Source organism: Azolla caroliniana, unplaced genomic scaffold (assembly GCF_043228905.1).
Source record: "Azolla caroliniana isolate FFs.n. ecotype wild unplaced genomic scaffold, voAzoCaro1.0.p SCAF_2, whole genome shotgun sequence".
NCBI lineage: Eukaryota > Viridiplantae > Streptophyta > Polypodiopsida > Salviniales > Salviniaceae > Azolla > Azolla caroliniana.
Window position 1 is genome coordinate 21187213 of NW_028230437.1, and position 23959 is coordinate 21211171.

The 23959-nt window shown below is 41.2% G+C and overlaps 1 protein-coding gene across 1 annotated transcript; it reads right to left on the reverse strand.

The window, feature by feature from the left end:
• Positions 1-239: 239 nt before the first annotated feature.
• Positions 240-9705, reverse strand: LOC147867569 (glutamate receptor 3.1-like). Its single transcript, XM_087315716.1, has 3 exons — positions 9345-9705; positions 8020-8303; positions 240-309 (listed from the first exon to the last, which is right to left on the reverse strand). The coding sequence occupies exons 1-3, from the start codon at positions 9669-9671 to the stop codon at positions 240-242; spliced, it is 681 nt and encodes a 226-aa protein (XP_087171842.1). The 5' UTR covers positions 9672-9705.
• Positions 9706-23959: the final 14254 nt, after the last annotated feature.

Sequence of the window (23959 nt, forward strand, 5' to 3'; positions counted from 1 at the left end):
ACGTTGTTGTTGTTGTTGCGCTATTAATATAGATGACAAGCTTGCTATATAGCTCGATGAAAATATGAGTACAAAAACTAGCCAAACTAGTGTGAATGCTCGACCTGAGTGGGTTTTGGCGTCATCCCCTGCGAAGCATTCCCTTTGTTTAGTAAAATGTGTCGAACATTTTCAAGGACAATATTAATATATGATATCTAAAAAATTTTGAAAATAGGTTTTCTTATATTCAACAATATTTATCCACTCATCATGTATAATCTGAATGTGTACTTACTATGAGAGAAGAAGATGGCCATGGCTGTCAACCTGGCAAGATCAATAAATAATTGATGGAATACAAATTAGAAACGATGTATTCTATTAGAATTTAGATAATAAAGACAAGACTATAGAGATGGGTTTTGAATAATGAGGATAATGTTTGGTTAAAAACCAAACCATGGAATGAACATTTAACTAGCAAAGAGAAAGAGAAAGTTGTAATGCGTAGGTAATGCCACTACCCTTACTAACATAGATTTGATGAGGTAATAGGTCATACCAAACCATTGGGAATGTACATAGAACAATATAATCACATCTGTCACATTATTTACCATTCCACAAATCATATAGTTTCTGCTTCCTTTAATTAAGACTTTCCAATTACCAACATTTTGGGAAGGTCAAGTGAGACAATATGTTATTTACGTACTCAATTATATAATGAGTTCTAGGGGGGTTGTTAGGAATATGTCCCTCCTATGGGAGGAACCAACTGCTCAGGCCGAGAGCCGACAATCGATGTCACAAAGAGCGGACAATTGAAGACAAGGACTGGCCAACTGGTCGGGCCGAGAGGCAACAATCGATGTCATAGAGAGTCAACAACAAACGATCCAAGTCGAAGACAAGACCGACTAGTCAGACCGATCGGAGGGTCGACGACAAGGCCGATTAGTCGGGCCGACTAGACAATCGACACTGGAGTCGACTACTCGATCAGTCAGTTGATTAACTGCGATTATTGTTAGTATAATAATAGAAGTGAGAGTAGTACTAAGGAACTATATTTGTAAATAACCCATAGGTGTATAAGTATAAATACACTTAGGGCAAAACATCGTGTGATGCATTGTAGAAAAGAAAGAATAGAATAGCGTAGAGTTCCTATAGATGTGTGTTACAGAGTGAAGAGTGAGGGTGATAGTGAGAGTAGTACTAAGGAACTATATTTGTAAATAACCCATAATGTGTGTAAGTATAAATACACTTAGAGAAATCTCCATGATCGAAGACCAACAAACTGGTATCAGAGCTGGAGGTGCAAGCATGGAAGCATGCGTGAGTGGCTTCCTAGGCATGATAGTTCTACACTTTTAGAACTTTGCAGATTGGAAGATAAAGATGGAAGTCCTTATCATAATCAAAGACCTATACGAGCCCATCGACAGAGCATAAATACCCCCGGGACTATTAGAGTTTGAATGGAAAGTTCTGAACAGAAAGGCGGTGGCCACCATTAGATAGTGTGTCGATGTGAGTGTCCTTCAACATGTGGTGAACGTCACAAATGCCTATGAGATGTGCCAGAACTTGTCAGGTCTATATGAGAGGAAGAATGTCATCAATGAAACATCTTTGATGAGAAAGATTGTGAGGTTGAAGTATAGGGAAAGGGAAAGCACAGTCGAGCACGTAAGCACATTCATGTGGTATGTAAACCAAATTGCGGCAACTAAGTTTTCCCTTGAGGATACAATGCAGGCCATTCTGTCATTGTGTAGACTACCGGACAGGTGGGAGAACCTGGTGGTGACTCTCAACACCTCATTTCAAGAAGAGAACTTGTCCCTACAAACGGTAAAGATAAGCCTCTTTAACGAGGAGACAAGAAGGAAGGACAAGGGTTTCAAATCTGACTCAACATACATGTAGAGGAAGAAATCGGCAAAGAAGTTCACAAAGAAGGGACAAGTCCTAAGCCAGATCCAAGTCTAAAAGCAAGCTAACATGCTTCTATTGTGGATAGCCTAGACACTTCCAAAAGGACTGTGAACACATGAGGAAGGACAAAGGTGTCCGTAATAATGTCGAACCCAGGAAGATTCCTGATGAAAAGGGCACATTGGTCGTAGATACAAGTGTTAAGGAGATCTTGTTCATTTGTGAACAAGCAAGCACAAATCTTGCAAGTGAAGAGTGTACATGGGTAATCGACTCAGGTGGATCTTTCCACATAACTCCGTCGAGAGAGTGTTTCTCGACTTACATAGCTAGGGATCTTGGCTATCTAAAGATGGGAGATAATCGGGAGTGCAAGATAGCGGACATAGGAAGTGTAAGCCTAATGATGTCGATAGATTATCGATTTAATCTGAGGGAAGTTCTAGATGTCCCCGATATCAGATTGATTTGATATCGACTGGAAGGCTAGACGATGAAGGCTACAATGGTAGCTTTTGAAACGGCAAGTGGAAGTTCTATCAAGGAAACCTCATAGTGGCCCGAGCACAGAAAGAGGGCACATTGTATATGATGCATGCCGGACTGTACAAGTCGAAAGTGAACTTGGTAGCCAACTCGAGTGGAGAGTTATGGCATAAGAGGCTAGACCATATGAGTTAGAAGGGAATGCATCTACTAGCTGACCAGGAACTTCTCCCGGAAGTGAAAGGAGTACACTTGGAGAAGTGTGTCGGCTGCTTAGTCGGAAAGTAGAACAGAGCAGCATTCTACTCAAGACCACCAAGAAGAAGAGAAGTGCTCTTGGAACTAGTGCACACCAACGTGTGCTATGTGGCGGCTCCATCACATCGAGGCGGACAGTACTTCGTCACGTTCATCGATGACTACATTCGAAAATTGTGGACTTTAGTACTAAAATTGAAGGATCAAGTATTGTCGTTCTTCAAGGAGTTGCAAGCAAGGGCAAAAAGAGAGTCAAGTCAAAAGTTGAAGGAACTATATTTGTAAATAACCCATAATGTGATAGTGAGAGTAGTACTAAGGAACTATATTTGTAAATAACCCATAATGTGTATAAGTATAAATACACTTAGAGAAAAACATAGTGTGATGCATTGTAGAATAGAAAGAATAGAATAGCGTAGAGTTCCTATAGATGTGTGTTACAGAGTTAAGAGTGCGTGCGTGATAGTGAGAGTAGCGCCATAGTTGTGTGAGCTTAGTAACTGTGTGTTACAGAGTGAAGAGTGAGAGTGGCGCCATAGCTGTGTGAGCTTAGATGCCAAGAACCCTACATGGCGGATACACTCTATGTAGAGAGAGTGTTGTATACTATCTCCTTTGTATTCTCCATTGTATAGTGGATCTTTGTTCCCGTGGTTTGCCCCGTTTAGGGTTTCCACATTAAATTGTGTATTCTGTGCATTTGTTGTTTTTCTATTTCCGCATTATTGTGCATTTCACAATCAGATTTCCTCATAAATCTCCATGATCGAAGACCAACAAACTGGTATCAGAGCTGGAGGTGCAAGCATGGAAGCATGCGTGAGTGGCTTCCTAGGCATGATAGTTCTACACTTTTAGAACTTTGCAGATTGGAAGATAAAGATGGAAGTCCTTATCATAATCAAAGACCTATACGAGCCCATCGACAGAGCATAAATACCCCTGGGACTATTAGAGTTTGAATGGAAAGTTCTGAACAGAAAGGCGGTGGCCACCATCAGATAGTGTGTCGATGTGAGTTTCCTTCAACATGTGGTGAACGTCACAAATGCCTATGAGATGTGCCAGAACTTGTCAGGTCTATATGAGAGGAAGAATGTCATCAATGAAACATCTTTGATGAGAAAGATTGTGAGGTTGAAGTATAGGGAAAGGGAAAGCACAGTCGAGCATGTAAGCACATTCATGTGGTATGTAAACCAAATTGCGGCAACTAAGTTTCCCCTTGAGGATACAATGCAGGCCATTCTGTCATTGTGTAGACTACCGGACAGGTGGGAGAACCTGGTGGTTACTCTCAACACCTCATTTCAAGAAGAGAACTTGTCGCTACAAACGGTAAAGATAAGCCTCTTTAACGAGGAGACAAGAAGGAAGGACAAGGGTTTCAAATCTGACTCAACATACATGTAGAGGAAGAAATTGGCAAAGAAGTCCACAAAGAAGGGACAAGTCCTAAGCCAGATCCAAGTCCAAAAGCAAGCTAACATGCTTCTATTGTGGATAGCCTAGACACTTCCAAAAGGACTGTGAACACATGAGGAATGACAAAGGTGTCCGTAATAATGTCGAACCCAGGAAGATTCCTGATGAAAAGGGCACATTGGTCGTAGATACAAGTGTTAAGGAGATCTTGTTCATTTGTGAACAGGCAAGCACAAATCTTGCAAGTGAAGAGTGTACGTGGGTAATCGACTCAGGTGGATCTTTCCACATAACTCCGTCGAGAGTGTGTTTCTCGACTTAGGTAGGAATCATGGCTATCTAAAGATGGGAGATAATGGGGAGTGCAAGATAGTGGACATAGGAAGTGTAAGCCTAATGATGTCGATAGATTATCGATTTAATCTGAGGGAAGTTCTAGATGTCCCCGATATCAGATTGATTTGATATTGACTGGAAGGCTAGACGATGAAGGCTACAATGGTAGCTTTTGAAACGGCAAGTGGAAGTTCTATCGAGGAAACCTCATAGTGGCCCGAGCACAAAAAGAGGGCACATTGTATATGATGCATGCCGGACTATACAAGTCGAAAGTGAACTTGGTAGCCAACTCGAGTGGAGAGTTATGGCATAAGAGGCTAGACCATATGAGTTAGAAGGGAATGCATCTACTAGCTGACCAGGAACTTCTCCCGGAAGTGAAAGGAGTACACTTGGAGAAGTGTGTCGGCTGCTTAGTCGGAAAGTAGAACAGAGCAACATTCTACTCAAGACCACCAAGAAGAGAAGTGCTCTTGGAACTAGTGCACACCAACGTGTGCTATGTGGAGGCTCCATCACATCGAGGCGGACAGTACTTTGTCACGTTCATCGATGACTACAGTCGAAAATTGTGGACTTTAGTACTAAAATTGAAGGATCAAGTATTGTCGTTCTTCAAGGAGTTCCAAGCAAGGGCAAAAAGAGAGTCAAGTCAGAAATTGAAGGTGGTCCGAACCGACAATAGTGGCGAATATAGAGGGCATTTCGAAGAATACTGCAAGGCCCAAAGTATTCGAATCGAATACACAGTGCCAAAGACCCCAACAATAAACAAGCTTACAAAGAGGATGAATCAGATGATAATGGAAAGAGTAAGGAGCATGATGTTGCATGCTATGCTGGCGAAAATGTACTGGACTGAGGCGATGTACACAACTGTTTATTTGATCAATAGGTCTCCCTCAATACCATTGAAAGGTGATGTCCCACATTAGCCCAAAGTCTTTGCGAAGAAAGAGAAAGAGAACCTACTATGTCAACTAAAGAAAATCTTGTATGGTTCAAAACAAGCTCCATGCCAATGGTATAAGAAGTTTAAGTCCTTCATGTTGGAATATAGGTTCCAGAAAACACAAGTTGATCACTATGTGTACGTAAAGAGGTATGATGAAGGTTACTTCTTAATTCTCTTATTATATGTGGATGACATCTTGAGAGTCAGACAAGACATGAAGAGGATCTTGAGCTAAAAGAAAGCTCTAGGCAAGTTGTTTGCAATAAAAGATCTTGGACCCGCTAAACAGATTTTAGGGATGCACATAGTTTGGGACAGAACTAAGAAAGTGTTGTGGTTGTCACAAGAGAAGTATGTGACAAAGATCCTAGAAAGATTCAACATCTCGGAAGCAAAGCTAGTCGGCTCTATGTTACCGGCCAACTAAGTTGAATGTTAAGCAATGCCTAAGGGGTGAGAAAGAAAAGGTTGAGATGAGGAAAGTACGATATGCCTTAGCCGTCGGCAGTTTAATGTATGCTATGGTTTGTACGAGACCATACATAGCATTTGCTATGGGGACAATAAGCCGATATAGGAGTAATCTAGGAAGAGAACATTGGGCAACTATTAAATAAATACTCAAGTACTTGAAAGGCACCTTTGGGGTATGCCTAAGGTATGGTTGAAGGGTTTACCGACTCGGAAACATTGGGGGACACAAACTCAAGTTCATCCACTTCAGGGTACATGATGACTTATGCATGGGGAGTAATGTCATGGCAGTCACAACTTCAAAAAATATGTGGCCTTGTTGACCATAGAGGCAGAGTATATGGCAGCGGTAGAGGCCGGAAAAGAGCTGATCTGGATGAGAAATTTTCTCAGTGAGTTAGGAATGAAGCAAAGGGAGTCCTTGCTTCACTGTGATAGCCACAACCCCATACATCTAGCCAAGAACGCTATGTACCACTCCTGAACCAAGCACATATAGAGAAGGTATCACTGGTTACAGGAGAGAGTGGAAGATGGAGAGTTTACTCTTGTGAAGATCCATACTGACTAAAATGGATCCGACATGCTCACGAAGAACCTATCGATGGACAAACTCAAAGTAAGTCGACAAAGGACAGGGCTAACTAACTCCACCCATAGGAGTGAAGGGGGAGTTTGTTAGGGATATGTCCCTCCTATGGGAGGAGCCGATAGTCGAAGACAAGGAGTAGCTGACTGGTCGGGCCGGGAGACAACAGTCGATGTCAAGGAGAGTCGACAACAGAGGATCCAAGTCGAAAACTAGACCGACTAGTCGAGCCGACCGGACTGTCAACGACAAGGCCGATTAGTCGGGCGAACTGGACAGTCGACACTAGAGTCGACTAGTTGAATTGACTATTCAGTCAATCGGTTGATTATTTTCTATTATTATTAGTATAATAATAGAAGTAAGAGTAGTAGGAACAGAGTGAAGAGTGAGAGTGAGAGTGACGCCAAGACTCTGTGCAGAGAGAGTGTTTTATATTGTCTCCTTTGTATTCTCCATTGTATACTGGATCTCTATTCCCGTGGTTTTCCCTGTTTAGGACTTCCACGTAAAACTGTGTACTCTGTGCATTTCCTATTTTTTTGTTCCCGCATTATTGTGCATTTCATAATCGGATTTCCTCACGAATCTCAGTAATCGAAGACCAACACGTTTGTAGTTGAAGATTTGGGCAAGCATACTATTCTATTGTCATTTACTCAAGCAAAAGCTTTGTTGAAGGGTAGATGCTCCTAATGGGACAAGGATCTTCAAAGATGAGATGAGGCAAGGCGTAGTATGTTAGTTAGGTACTCAATTATATAATGCACACTAGTGAGGGCATAGTCTATAGTCCTTCAACACCCAAGTAACTCTCCGTCGAAGGTAACTAACTTGTAATTTTAGCTACTTGATATATTTATTTTCCTAATATATTTATTGTTATGATGAACTCTACCCATGGTTCACGTCTCTAGATTTTTCTCTTCTTCAACAACACATTGTCTTCCTACATTCCTCATGATATCTATCCCCTTCATGTCTTTCAGTTTATGCTTGTAACTAATCTCCCAACCAACTATGGCTAGCAATCAATCGTAAGATTGTTGTCTAAATAGCTCCTGGAAAACAATCTAGAGCAATTGGGTAGCAGTTACTATGAAACCCTAAACCCTATTAGGTGAGGGTTACTTGAGAAACCTAGACGTCTATCTTTGGGTTTGGGTTAACTTCATTTTGATATAAAGCGCGATATTACACATGTACTCCCAGCCCGGACCTCGTCCAATTCCATGTTCCTAAACCGTAAACCCTAGACATCTATCTTCAAGTTTGGGTTGTCTTCTTTTTGCTATAAACACTACCTCGACAAACCCTCCACCTAAGAGAGTCTTGTATCCCTTGTCAATGTCATAGTACCTGCTATTGAAAGTTGTTCCGCACCTTGTCAATTGCCATCAATGCCATATTATGACTCGAATTTAACATATTTATTATCAATATATACAATTAAATATTCGCATTCATATGTTGTGTGCGTTTAAATTACACACTAATATGAGGTGTTGAAAAATCTAGTTTGATACAAACAATATGATATGAGGTGATCATGAGTTCTTACCAAAACGATTTTGAGAAGGCCTTTCCCCAACCTCCATCGTGTTCATCAGCTCGGCCACACCATTCCACGAAGAAGATCAAAGACATTGTGACAATAAATAATGCTCCAATGGTTATCCAAAGTTGCCAAGAGAAAGGGGAAATGAATGTCCAGAATGAAATATTACTCCTAGATTGAAGTGGCGCGATCATTTGAAGACTTGATCCTATATATGGCTGGGTAAAGTCTACTAACTGTAACCGGTCACTAGTGATCGTCAAATCAGCAACTACTCCATCTACGTCCTATGACCATGCATGCATATAGTGAAAACCAATACGAACGTATTACTGGAGCACAGAATTAATTAAAACCTTATTAATCCAACTTGTTGTATGCTATGTAAATATCATTATCAAGCAGTGGAAATTCAAAGCACCGTGTGCTTGGCATTCAAAGATAACGCAATATCTTCATCAAATCGGCTTCCGTATGTCAAAATCGGACAACTCCCTCTCCATACGAAGCGATTCTACTGCATACATTTTTGGCTCTTACTCCATACACTTGTACTTGATTGCACATGTATTTCTTTGAGTAAAAATTTCAATCTTTGGTATTAAATTTGCTCAAACTATTCCTTGGACCATTCTACACAAGGATTACTAACAAAGTTACTTTATCTCTTCGAAGTGAGCACATCGTACTCTCTTGAGAGTAGCTTTTCCATACAATACAACAAAACCAATTATTCACCGAATAAGCCTCTCATATTTGACTTATTTGGCGCTAAGAAATATAGATCTTGCACAATTAATCAAATAGATCTTACAAGAATAACTAGAAAACATTACCTTGGCCAACCGATGCTTGAATAGTATATCATGGAATGTCAAAATAATTTTAGCGATGCTAAAAATTACTTTTAAAACACTCATATGTATTGGAGTTCAAACTCTTGTCCACTGGATCAAACCCTCAATTATAGATGGAATTATCAACAATTTGTTAGTGCCTATGTCAATCTTTGAACGAGATTCCATGGTAAGGGGTATGATATTAGGACAATCTTAGTAATTTGTTACATATAGTCTCGAGGTATTTTATGGACTTAGATATTAGTTTCTCCCTGTCTAGCCATGACATCCTACTTGAGGATTGCCACAATCCCTTATGTCTTTTCTATCATTAATGTGCACGTACAAATTCTTGCTAACATAGATATAAACACATTATCGAGGTCCATTTATCATAAATGATTAACCTTAAGCGATTGATTTTTATGAAAATTAAGTGTCATTACTACAACAAAAACAAAAAAAAATTACGTATAGCTAATGTAATACCTTAGAGACAAGCTTTTGCACAAGGTCATTATAGGTTGGGTCTACAAGGCCATCTCCATAGCCAATTAATGTGTAATTAATACGATAATTAAGCTTCTCAACGCATTCTTGAAACACATTGATGGCGAAGCCGGAGAAATTGACGACGGAGTTGGGCGTGACCGGTATCTCAGACGATTGCCAACTCACAAACTCCTCGAATCCAAGTTTGAGAGGAACAAGGATCTTCAAGTTGGAGGAATTGGTCGCGTGCGCAGTCGGAAATTCAGGGGAGAAGAAGATGGCAAGCACTAGGAGAGCCGTGATGAGGCCCATCGGAGCATACATGGTCGGGGGATGAGAATGACGGCCCCAACGGGTGGCCAAGTGTGAACTGAGGGGGTGGAAGGGACGAGGGAGAGAGAGAGAGAGAGGGGTTTATATATGTAATAATGTATGTATACATACACATATACATAATATATATCATGTATATGTAGTATATGTATATGTATATGTATATGTATATGTATATGTATATGTACAGAATGAGCAAGTCATGGTCTATTGCTCAGAGAGCATCATCTGCAGAGAATCATGCATTTTGGTCAATCCTTCGCTGTAAGGATGGATTGATGTGTCGCTGCTAGAACCAGGAGATTCTGATTGAGCTCTCCTCGTTCGTAAGGTCATCTAAAGGGGAGACCCACAGATCATGCATTGCTCAATCGCCATTCAACTCATTGAAAAATTTAATCTGCACAGACTCATTATATTCAAACCTCTTTTTCAGGAAATTATGTAGAGAGGAATTCTTTTGAACATCATCTGTGCGCACTACCCTCTGTATCTGTGTTGACCTTGAGGAGATTCCTACCCAGCATATTCTTCGTATTTTTTTGTTCTTTTTGGGGGGGTATTGTATCGTCTCCCATGATCCATCCTTTTTCCATAACTTCAATAACAACATAACATACAATATGCAATTTTATTTGTCTAATCTACGAAATCTAAATAACATAATTTGGATTAGGTTTTTTTTCCACATTTTTTATGGTTTTTTTTTTCATCATCTATCGTTTTGACCATATTTGCATTACTCTACTTAATATATATGGAAAATGAAGTATAAATCAAGCAAAATGTAATTTGCAATATAATGAGATAAATGTCAAAGGCCTACTCTACTTAATCTATCATTCATAAAGTAATGGAAAGCAACATTATCCGTAATATAGTTTAGGGGAGTACAACCCCTTTTATTTATAGTTCTTCATTTCCTTTTCTTGAAGTGTTCCTATTACTCCTCCGTTAGTAGTTACCATTAAAATTTGAGCTACATATAGAACTAGATGGTGAGGAATGTCAAATGGAAATAAAATGGCAAGTCGCAATGATGAAGAGCTTATGCCAATGTTTATATGTATATAAATTAATGCATTTATATTTCTATGATTGTATGCAAATGATTGTAAAAAATGTGCGTGTGTAATTGTTATATGCATGTGTAAATGAATGAATGTATGCATTTGTATAAATTAATGATTGTATGTGTATATATGTACAAAGTACAATTGTATGTATGTTTATGATTTTATGCATGTATTAAATGTTTCTATATGGCAAATGACTTCTCAAATTTGGCCTTTACATATTCTTTGTTCCCATATAACTTCATTGCTTCATAAAGTTACAAAGTATAGTGAAGCTTGGGGATGAAGTTTTGGAGAGGACATTCATGCCATCATCTAGACAACCTTCAACCTTCTTATTTCCATTATCGGGTATAGTAGTGCTCCAACTCAAAGCTTCTAAGGTGCATATTGTTGCACAATGCCAATGGTCCTCTCATATTTTCCAATGTAGTGTAGGCTAGGCTTGAAGCCTTGGAGATTTATGTCACGGCATTGTCCAAACTATTCCAAGGGATCTCGTTTTCACACATGTTCTTATCTTTAGCCTTATCATTGGGCACTTCACGATCAAATGATGCGAAGTTGTTCTACACCACACTTACACCCTTGTTATAATCTTCATGTCCCAATGCATGGACCATTGTATTGACCACCTTCTTTCCTTTTATATTATTATCAAGCATTCTAATTCATGAGAAAAATATATCCAATATCTCAAAGGTACTTGGGACTTCATTGTTACATTGTAATGTAAGTGTGTATGGTAATGGACACATGCACATTATTCAGGCTATTTATGATTTCATATATATGTACGCATTACCACAATCATATACAAACATCCATATAATAATTTATTCATTAACACATTCATGCACGTACATTTATACACTCGTACACATAGATACCTTACGTTTAACAATTCAATTATAAACTAGCATAAATATATTCAAACTAACATTTATACACAAGATTCTCATTCATACATACACATTCAGTCACACACATATAGCATACATAAATTGATGCACACATTCATTCCTACAATCAATCATTCATGCACACACATACATACTAAAATTGTTTATGTACGTGTTTTAGGTATTATGGAACTTATGTTGGAGAAATTACCATCAACCATCCCAGCACTTATATTCTCCATATAGTTGCACGATGGTATCGGGGTATACAGATGAGGATATAACATCACACTTGGCTCTCTTACAAACGCTTGAGTATGATGACCTCCGTAAGTGCTTCTCTGATGCCATTGCAAACACACACTAGGAGGACAACTCAAGTACAACCACCAGCACCAGAACCATCACCAAAACCAAGAACACGTATAGGCACCGTCAAGGGCACTTCCTACATTGTTATCATGTTGCAAATAATGCAATAAGGTTTGATTGAAAGATCCAACTAGACTGACTTGACAAGATGGAGGGTCTTGAAAGGTTTGTATGTCAAGAAACATTAGCCATATTTTAGTCCATAGTTTCTTGATTATCTTGCTTTATTTTGTAAGGACATACTAGAGGTGTACCAAAGGTCGTAACCAGCTTGACTTCTAGCATGGGCTGAAACCTACAACTGGTGGGTTTACAAATACATCATCAACTTCCACACGATCACGCGTGACTCTAAGAATTGATTGTAATCTTGACAAGAGCCTTGATGGGATTTCTCTAGGAGTTATGGTTTTGTTTAAAAGAGTTAGATGACTTTGTGGAGTCATACCTCCCTCAAATAGAGAGACCCATTGAAAGAGTTCATAAAGGTTTTGACATGCTCTCAATGTCATAACATGATCCTATAATAAACACGTTCGCGTTCAGAAGTGGAAGGATAGTGCATTCCATTTTTAGATTCTTTTTATAATTTTGCAAATTTATGCAATATATAGAAACTTGTTACATTAGTATCACATGTTCGTCAACCCATATAGAATTTGCTAAATTATTAATAGTTAACAAGTTTTAAAGTAAAAAACATGTATTCTTTGAATATTTATAAAGTTGATGATCTCTGAATACAAAATTTATTTAAAATTAAGAATATGACAATTGCTTATTCAATTGAAATGCTATATTATGTAATATGCAAAGTTGGTTGAAATATTGAGAAAATCATGACCTCTAGACATAAAATGTAATTAAATTACAGGTTACGGACATGGTGTATACAACATTTGATAGCTATAGTTAGTGATTATGCATTATGCACTCTAATACTTAGTGAATGCGGCCCGATATAATACCTTACTCTAATGTTAGTAAGAAAGAAGAAAATCAAACATATGGACACTATGGATATAAAGTCCATGTGAAATATCATCTAGAGTTTTCCCAATACACACACATGAATGAGGACATCCATACACACGTATCATATAGTGGATACACTTGGAGACTCATTATGGTCACACCCAAAAGTAAGGCTTACCAAACAAGGTTCTCTACACCATGACAACGAGATCTCAACGCTTGAGCCATAGAATATCTTTGGTCCATGCTATGAAAGACCACTATTCTCCACAAGCTCGTTTTGGTCAACTTTTGCGAAATCCTTCACCATTTTCTCCAATTGTTTGAACCTAAATGGTTAATCATCATAAGAAGATCCGACCATATATAAATCGTATGGAATATCCACAATGAGTAACGTGTACTGCTTCTTTGGCAACTTCTGGATCATCTTTGGCACATCACCATAGTACACATTATAATACAATTCTTGGGTGACATCATTTTTGTGGCTAAACTTCTTGAAAGTTCCGTAATCGTCCACATCGAATGCCTTCATTAAGCACCGATTGTTTTGTTTCTGTGCTCTTTCAAGATGGGCAAGAAAGGAAGCTGGAAAATCATGTTTGTCTTTGACTTCTCCAGGCTTCTTGCTATGACATGGTTTCTATGTGAAACAACAAAAGAAGTAACTCATACATTGTTCACATATGTAATAAACTAGAATGGAAAATTTCAAATATGTAATACTAACCCAATCCTTAAAAGCAATAAAATATTCCGATAACTCCTTGTATGAAGATGTAATCGAATACTCTTCAGTCACTTGTTCTCATGTTAAGCAACCAAGTGTTGCCGGTTAGGAACATGGCCTACCCTCAGTCCTTCGGGGTACGTATCAAGGTGATCGTGGTACAGGGTAGGAAATTGCATAGCGTGTGGAACGTAGTGAGTTAGAGCATTGTGGTGAAAATACGACGAGGATACGTGAACTTGAGGTAGGACACCAGGGCTTCCGACCAAAGGATATGAGATTCATGCGTTTATACTTTTAACAATTAATGGAAATGAGAAAATATTGTAATTTTTCATTAGCAAAGGAAAAGAAAATTACAATATTTCTCATTTTCGTTAATTGTTAAAAGTATAAACGCATGAATCTCATATCCTTTGGTCGGAGGACCCAGGGTCCTACCTCAAGTTCACGACACTCGTCGTATTTTCGCAACATCTTTGGTGAACCCAACGTGAAACAAGGCGGTAGGAGGATATCAAGTGCGATGATGGCTTCGACAAGCGGAACTCAAGGAGAGGAATTAACGAAAGGCATGGTGTTCGTCGTTGAATACATGCTGAAGGTGAGAGATCGGGAGGCTTTAATCGACAAAGATGTTGATTGAACGGTGGAGATAGTTGGATGGTTTGGTGGCAAGAATATCACAGATTTCCTTGCTACCTATCTAAACGAGATGTAGCAGAGGGATGTCAATGATCTAAAACAAATTTCTAGCTTTAAACGTGTGGTGGAACCAGGGATCTGTGAGCGCATAATGGAGATCTAAAATGAGCACACAACTTGGGCGGAGTTCGAAAATGTGGTTCTTGCTGAATACATGCTTGAAGATGCATCAAGGATGACTCGACATACACTAATGATTTGGATCGAGAAGAAAGGGAAGAATATGTGTGCGGCAGGAGTATATGCGGAATTTGACGAAAAGTACAACTGACTTCTGAGTGCGGATCAACGAGTTCTCGAAAGAGATAAAGTCTTGCTGTTCTTGAAGGTGGTGGATATGAAAGAACGGCGAGAATTGGGCAGCCTTTTGGAGGTTGAAACGCAACCAAATGGCTTGGTAGCGGATTGGGCGGCGGTGAAGAAGGCTTGTAGCCGTCTTGATAAGCATCGACAATGGTTAGAGGAGACTGATGTGGAGAATCCACAATCGTGGAGGACAATGCCTACAATGATCGAGCCGAGCAAGCTGATCAACAATTTTGACAAGAAAGCGATGGAGGAATCTATAATCGAAGAGCTCTCCAAGAAGTTTGAAGCTGTATCACTAGCCAACTTAGGTCGACGCGGGCCCAAGGGCAATATGATCCACTCGAGCGAGACCCGGAAGCCACTACGAGTGATCTTCGGAAGAGGCGGGATGAAAAGATTGTGGAAGAGGAAGACACAAGGCATGTGGAAGCCATCACTATGCTGCATCGGCCGGGATATGACTTGGAAGAGAGAATCTTAAAATGATCAAGCTAGGAGTTGGGTTTTGGCTGACGGTCTTCAAGTGCGAGAAAAAAGGAAAATCGATTTGGAGGATCTAAAACTTGCTAATCGGAACATGCGACAAGTTATGAGATGGTCTGATCTAATCGATGATAACACTAGCTTTGCGGAGGTTGTGTGCGATAACTATGAAGCTCTTGTCGAAGAATAGAGGAAAAGAACTGGAGAAGAAGATGGCACATCAAAGCGTTCCAATACGAGGTACGAGGTTCCAATAAGAAGAAGGGCAAGCCCAATGGACGCCACGAAGAGAGGTTGGAGAAACAAGCATGAAGCCCAATGGATTGAGCCAACCTGCTCAGATGGAAGTTGATGAATCAGCGAAGAAAGAAGAAGAATAAGTGGCACAGACTTACAAGTTAAGGTTGGACATAGAACAAACAACTAACTTGCAGAAGGTCCTTGAGAAGAAGGCTTTAGATAGTCATGTCGACCTTACTTTGAGAGAACTACTTGGGATCGCGAAGAAGGAGTTCCATGATACTATCGTGGACCTTATTAAGTGGAAGCGGCAACAATATGATGAAGGGGAGATGAAAACAAGTGCCATAACCATGACAAGATCGAAAGAGGAGGAGGAAGAAGAAGTGGTGGGAGATAGCCATTACTCTCAACCTCATTGGCCAAGAGCGACAACGGAGATGCCGGTGAAGATCGAGAAGAAGAAAGAGACCGTGGTGGCCTTGATTGACCATGGCTTGGAGATCAACCTCATGTCGACCGAGTTTTACAAGAAAGGAAGATGGCCGATTAATACAAACCACGGATGGAGGATTTCAGTGGCAACGAAGGCCACATGGACTTGTACGTAGCTTGCCCCAATGTTAAGGTCACGATCAGGGATGTGGAGATTGATCAACACTTCTTTGTGCAAGACTCGGCTTTGCATCCTGTCATCCTAGGACAACCGTATATAACATTGTCCCGGATGGAGACCAAGGTGTTCGATAATGGAGTAGCCTTTGCGTGAGTCAAGAGTCTTGATAGTGAAAGATCTGTTCAACTCCTGATGGTGCGAGCTAATCACGAAAGGAACTGAGATAGCCTTGGAGGTGAATCCTCAGATTTTTAAAGCGAACTATTGACGCATGGCCCACAAATAGTCTGAGCAATCAAAAATCTCCACAAGGAAGCAAAGACCGTGGATTGCAAGGAGAAGCAACATGCGTCACACCTAGGGCACATGTAAACTAACACTACTCAACCAGAAGGACAAGCATTGGATACAAGACTCCAAGAAGGTGCTAGACGAAGAAAGCATAATCGAAGAAGAAGAATTCCTATCTCATATTCTGGAGGAAGCCTCATTTAACAACACCATCGGCGAAATAGAGGAAGTCATGGACTTGAGCTATCCTCACAATCAACATGTGATTTCTGTTAACTCTGTCAACATGTATACTATCATTGATGAATATCATCGAGGCATCTTGATGGAGGAAGCTAAAGTCACCACAAAATATAAAATGGTGGATAGGAAGATGAAGCCAATTGCAATTCCGCTACCGGAAGATAGCTGGCAAAAGATGAAGGAAGTTGCAAGAGATCCAAGCTTAAGGAATCCAAAGACAATAGGTCACGTCTTCATTGAAGAGATGAAAGGAAAGGTACAAGTTGGAAGGGAGGATTTCCTCCCCCTTGAAGAGGAGCGAATGTTCTGCAGAATGCTTGAAAGAATTTGGAATGATGGAATCGGTCTGAGTGTGGATGAATTTGCCAAGGCGTTTGCGTGCCGGTCCATCTACTCCATTGCTGATCTCTACTCTGGATATGATCAATTCCAGTTGGCGATCAGCAGTCGTGACATTACAACCATGAGGACTCCGATCGGGCTTGTGCGGATGTGTACCTTACCTCAAGGTGCAATGAACTTGGTGGCTCATATGGTGAATGCCATGAACAAGGTCTTGAAGGATTGCATCCCAAGCATCACGATGCCATTCTTGGATGACAATCCGAGAAAAGGATGTTTGGATGAGGAGAAGGATGAATCGAAAGATAAGGATGGATGCAGAAAGTTCGTCATGGATCATATGAAAGATTGCGAGAAGGTGCTTCAAATGCTCAAAGATGCGAATTTGACATTTTCGGAAGAAAAAATCTCATTCGGGAAACTAGAGATCTTGGTGGTTGGTCACTTGTGTGGAGCATACAGTCAGAAGGCTTCACCATCCAAGGTGAATGCGATCCAAGACATGAAAGAAGAATGAGTAACCCAAACGGAGGTTCAAAGGTTCCTTGGAGCATGTGTGTTTTATCATATTTGGATTCCACACTACGCCCACATTGTTGAGCCATTGTATGGTCTACTAAAGAAGAAGTAGAGGTTCGAATGGATGAGCGAGCATACTTTCTCCGTCTGAAGGCTGAAGAAATTATTGATGGAGGCACCTGCATTATGGAAGGCAGACTATTCAAACGGCAAGCCCATTTTCGTGACCGTGGATACTAGTCCGACTGGAATTGGATGGGTTGTCAACCAAGAAGACGAAGATTGCAACCGATATGCAATTCAGTTTTGCGCAAAAGTGTTAAGTGATAGGCAAAGAAGGTATGCCCAAGTGAAGAGGAAGCTATGGGGAATTGTATCGGCAATCAAGTCTGATCGTGACTACCTTATTGGAGGAGAAGTCATAATCGAGACAGATTGCCTACCAATCTTGGGTATGATATGTAGTTGTAGTACACTAGATATTGCCATACTACGTTGGATTGCATATATCAAATCACTCAACCTAGAGATCCTTCATGTAGCTGGGAAGCGTAACGTCATTGCAGACATACTAGCACGAGAAAGATACGACGGAGAAGAAGATCGACATTCTAATGAAGAGGATGTTGGCTTGGATTTCTTTACAAGTTCCTATCCTCGGGTGCTGACTACTTTCATAGAAGAGGACTACGAAGGAGAATTCGTGGAGATCGGGAAATACTTGAGTTCTCTCCAAAAAGATGAATCATGGTTGACAGAAGACTTCCACCAAATTCGGAAGAAGGGGTACAAGTATTTCCTTAAGGATGGAGCTCTTTGGAGGCATGCAAAACAGAAGAATGGGACCCCAATGAGAGTTGTTTGCAAGCTGGAAGACCGACAAAAACTAATGTCTGAATTTCATGACAATGTTTTTGTAGGCCATCGAGGAATATGGGCTACATTCGCGAAGCTTAAGGAGAAATATTGGTGGTCGTGCATCTACAAAGATGTAGCAACTTATGTGGAAACATGTAAGGAATGCTAGATGTTTTCAAATGTTCGCCATCGAGATGAACTTCATCTGACTTACCCGTTGGCTATGCATGACAAGTGGATGGTGGACATCGTAATGATGCCAATGGGGCGATGGCAAATGAAGTATCTTGTGCTCGCGAGAGAGGATCTTACCAATCAAGTTGAAGGGCTAGCATTGAGAATTAAGAAGACATCATCAGTATGCAGATTCCTTCTTGGAGATGTTATTTGCAGATGTGGATGCGTCAGCAAGATAGTGGTTGATAGAGGCGAGTTGGATGCCAATGAAGCTAGAGAATTCTTGTCTAGGGATGGGAATCAAATTATCTCTTACCACGGCGTATAATCTGGAAGCGAATGGGAAAGTGGAATGTGGACATGGACTGATTGTGAAGGCTCTAGTGAGAGCTTGCCATGGGAAAATAGGAGAATGGCCATGTCTATTGCCATTTGCACTATGGGCTGACAGGACTACTCATCGCACGGTGATGGGATACATGCTGGAAGATCTTATATTCGGTCAGAAGCCGATAATGCCAGTGGAACAGAGTATTACAGTTTCATGGTTTGCATTGCCATGGCAAGATGAGATAAGTAGAGAAGATCTTCTAGCATTGAAGATTCACTAGTTGGAGCGGAAGTTGGAAGATATAGAAGTGGCTAAAGCGTGGCAAAAGAATGCAAGGCTGAAAAACAAGAAAGACTTCGACAAACGACATTGACTTTGTTCGAGGAAAATCGTTGAAGGAGATTGGGTGCTGGTCTACGACAGTAGCCTAGACAACCAACATAGTACGGCTCGAAAATTTTCACAACGATGGTTTGGACCATGTGCTGAAGAAAGTGGAAAATAATGCAACATATCGTTTAGTAGAACTGGATGGTACACCACTTGCTTTGCCAATTGCAAGAAACAGAATCAAGATCTTTAAGAGAAGAGAGGCCCCAAATCTTGAAATCAAAGCTCTAAACGATGTAGCCTCGACCATCGAGGTTGAAAAAGAGTAATCAAAAGAGGAACCTCACCACAATTGGCACATATTGGTGGATGTGCAGGTTTGGTGGGGGTGAATGTCATGTAGTTCTTCACACACGATGTCAAAAAATAGTAAATAATTGTTTTAGATTAATTTAAATGTCTTAGTACAAAAAGATGGACGTCTTCAAGATATCCCACATAGATAGGACAACATCGGATCCAATAGTATATAAGGAGGGTCAGAACATATTTGTTATATCAATGTGTGGAGCATAGAATGTTCAAGGTGATTTGGGCTAGATTGTGTTGATGAATGGTTAGAACGACGCACGGGCGCATGCACCGTTCGGAAGGATGCGTGGCTCGACAGTTTGTGACGTACGGCTTGGCGTCTGAATCGCGGGATGGGTGCACAGTTCAAAAGGACGTGGGCTCGACGGTTCATTACACACGGGCGCATGCACGGTTCGGAAGGACGCGTGGGTCGGCAATTTGTGACGTACGGCTTGGCGGCTGAAGTGCGGGATGCGTGCATAGTTCAAAAGGACGTGGGCTCGACGGTTCATTACACACGGCTTGGTGTGGCTCAATTGCGGGATGCACGCACGGCTCGGTCAGGACAATTGCACGGCTCGAGTCGGTCGGGACGCAAGTACGAATCATGCACGGGCTGAACTTTATGGATGATTGATGCAACTAAAAGTAAAGGCCATGCAACTAAAAGTAACGGTCATGCAACTAAAAGTGGGCATGCAAAGGAACATCAAAGGCAAAGATCAACAAAGAACCCCATATATATTTTACTCTCTTCTTTTCTCCATGGGGGTTGCTCCCTTATCTTATCAAAGCCATAACACTCAAAAACCCTAATTTTTTTATCAGGGCCATAAACCGTAATTTTCTTTACAGAAGCCCGACGTGGGCTCGACGGTTCATTACACACGGGCGCATGCACGGTTCGGAAGGACACGTGGGTCGGCAATTTGTGACGTACGGCTTGGCGGCTGAAGTGCGGGATGCGTGCATAGTTCAAAAGGACGTGGGCTCGACGGTTCATTACACACGGCTTGGTGTGGCTCAATTGCGGGATGCACGCACGGCTCGGTCAGGACAATTGCACGGCTCGAGTCGGTCGGGACGCAAGTACGAATCATGCACGGGCTGAACTTTATGGATGATTGATGCAACTAAAAGTAAAGGCCATGCAACTAAAAGTAACGGTCATGCAACTAAAAGTGGGCATGCAAAGGAACATCAAAGGCAAAGATCAACAAAGAACCCCATATATATTTTACTCTCTTCTTTTCTCCATGGGGGTTGCTCCCTTATCTTATCAAAGCCATAACACTCAAAAACCCTAATTTTTTTATCAGGGCCATAAACCGTAATTTTCTTTACAGAAGCCATATCTCTCAAAAACCCTAATTTTTCTTTTTTTCTATTAATCTCAGTAAACCTAAAACTTCTGAATCCCAATCTTGGGACATATTGGAATTTTCTTTCCCTTTGCTAATGAAAAATTACTAAATTTTCTCATTCCCATTAATTGTTAAAAGTATAAACGCACGAATCTAATATCTTCTGTTTGGAGGCCCCGAGGTCTTGCGTCAAGTTCATGTATCCTCATCATATTTTCACGACAATGTGTTTACTAACGGCGTAACACTTGAGACGGCTACAACCGAGCTCCTAGTGTGCGTAACCACGCAACTTGTATTCACCTTACACACTTACGTTGATACAGTCACACAGAGACAACAGAGAAGAGACAAGAGATAAGAGACAGAACTTAGAGAAGACCAAAACTATATTAAACGATTGTGCTTAGTATTGCGCTAGCTCTTTATAATGTTCATATGCCCTTTATATACACAGGGCCTAGTCGGTTACGCTTCCCGCCTAAACCGTTAAACGCGTTACTTCAACGCTTCTATTATAATTAATACGCTTCTTTATCATGAGTTATTTACGTGTGTCCTCTTACGGCAAACAACACCTAGCACGCCTGTGGGACAATGCCTTGGCATGTCGGACCCCTCCTCCCTTTACTCGTCTTCCAAAATATCGAGGATATTTGGCGTTCATCGTTACTTGTTGTGATTGGTGGCACCGTAACGTGGTTAGGCTCGTCGCTTTGTGGCTCAACCGGCGCTTCCGTCTGTAGTCTCTCCGTGGGTGGCTCCGACCGTATCTCTTCTTGTACTGCTTCCTCTGTAGTGCCTATCGTGCCTGGGACTGTGTCGTTGGGTATGGTCGTCGTAGTCACCTCTGGAGTGCTTGCATGTTTGGTTGGTGTCTCGTTCTGTTCCGCGGATTCACTATCCTGCGGGATTGTGTCGTTGGGTACGGTCATCGTAGTCACCTCCGGAGTGCCTGCATGTTCGGTCGGGGTCTCATCTTGCTCCGCGGAGTCACTATCCTATAAGGTGATGGCTTCCGACTTCTCCATCTCTTCCGTCCTTTGATGTTCACTTCGTTGTCGCACAACTAGTGTAACACTTCTTCTTGACTTTCACTAAAGTCTTCCAATAGTTGTGCCATTTCTTCAGTGTGACGATCGGCCACTGTTTGGTAATCCTGCGTAAGGTCCTCGCGCACCGTAGCGATGCTTTCCTCGCTTAGTTTATAAAAACCTTTCCCTTCCTTACGCCAAATTTCCCAGTCTACTCTATAAGTGTGAAGTTCTGCTTCCTACGCCGCCCATGCGGCCCATCCTTTATCTAATGCGGCTTGTGGCTGGGCCGTAAACTGTTCATGCTTTATTTGGAGGAGGGTGCGTATACGAACTTTTGTCACGAAAATCCTCGCCTGCAGGTCGGTCGAACGGGACCACCGGGGGCTTTGACCAAGCAAGATGAATCTGGTGACTTGTGCTTGTAAGGGATCGACCATCGTTTAGGTTTACAATCAGGTTGTTCTTGTTGTCAAAGATGCTTGTGTGGGTTGACTGAGAGAGAGAGAGAGAGAGAGAGAGAGAGAGAGAGAGAGAGATTAAGAAAATATTTACCGCACCACCAAGATGTCGTGAAGCACGTGACACATGTGCCAAACGTCACGATGTGTGTAGACAAGCACCAGCCTCTATCCGCAAGTGGTGATGGAGGATCGAAAGGATCGTTTATGACAATAAAGCAGAACCGTCAGTGTTCTGGACTGGTCATTGTTCTAGACCGGAAGGACTAGTGCAAGCGAGAAAGTATTAAAGATAGATGGTAGATAGATAGATACAGACGAGAATTCCAATTCCCAGATTGAACCTTTGACTTAAAAAATGTGAGATAAGACACATTGCCAATGAGACAACTATTATTATGCTATTGATTTCATACATTGCTTAATTTCCTTTCCCTTGCTTTCCTTTCCTTTCCTTCTTATATAGATGCCCCCATGCATATGATGCATGTGAGGGTGTACGACATCCATATAATGCGTGAAATGCATGTGATGCATGATCGCCATTTGGCGCTCATGCATCACATGTGATGCATGATGACCATGTCCCTCATTCAAGCTCTCATGTAGGAGCAGTTGCATGTGAAAAGTACAATGAAAAAATTTAAAGAAAACAACCTAGCCTTAATGGTATATGAATTGCCTCCTATCTTGGAGGTATAAGGTTCAAAACCTTACTTGCACCTCATTGTATGTCATTAAGCCCTAGGCTTATTTTTATATTTTGTGTAATGAACACCTAAACACACATCACACATGCACATTAATGTGCTAACATACATGTGTAACCATCGATTCTTTCATACGTGTGCACATTGCACCTTCTCGATTTTCCTCATTCCACGTGATTTTCACACTGTTGCCGAAAATCTTCACGACATCCACCCCCACCAAACCGCACGTCCTCTGGTACGTGCCAAGAAATGAGTGAGATTTTGGCTACGATGATTAATCAATTTCCTCCATGTCCTCATTGAATTCGCTCACGTTTGTGGGTCCCGCCGTACTATCTTCATTGTTGAGGTCATTGAGGTTAGGACCCTCATCTTGTCTTTTCTTGAATATCTTTACTCTTTTCCCCGCAATGGGTATGGCCAACCTTGATCCATCTAGCTCCACGAGGTGGTAGGTGGTGTTGTCGTTGGCACTCATCACCACATACTGTCCGAACCACCTTCTTGCGAACTTCCTTGTTGTCCTATTTTGGTTGTCAAGGTTGTTGTCATAGACCAATACCTAATCTCCTTCTTCGATCTTCTTTGGACGCAGTCGGTGTTTCTTATCGAGTCGCATCTTATTCTTCACTCGGGCTGTCTCCATTATCTTTCGCACGTTCTCTAGATCTTCGGGTCTTGTTTTGAGCTGCCTTATCCATTCCGCCAATAATTCATCCCGGCTAATGTCATTCTCCCATGGTATTGCTACCCATGAGGCGATCATCCTCTCGATGGGCATTACTGATTTTTGTCCATACATGAGCTTTGCTGGCATATAGCCTGTCACATGACTGTGTGTAGTTCTATCA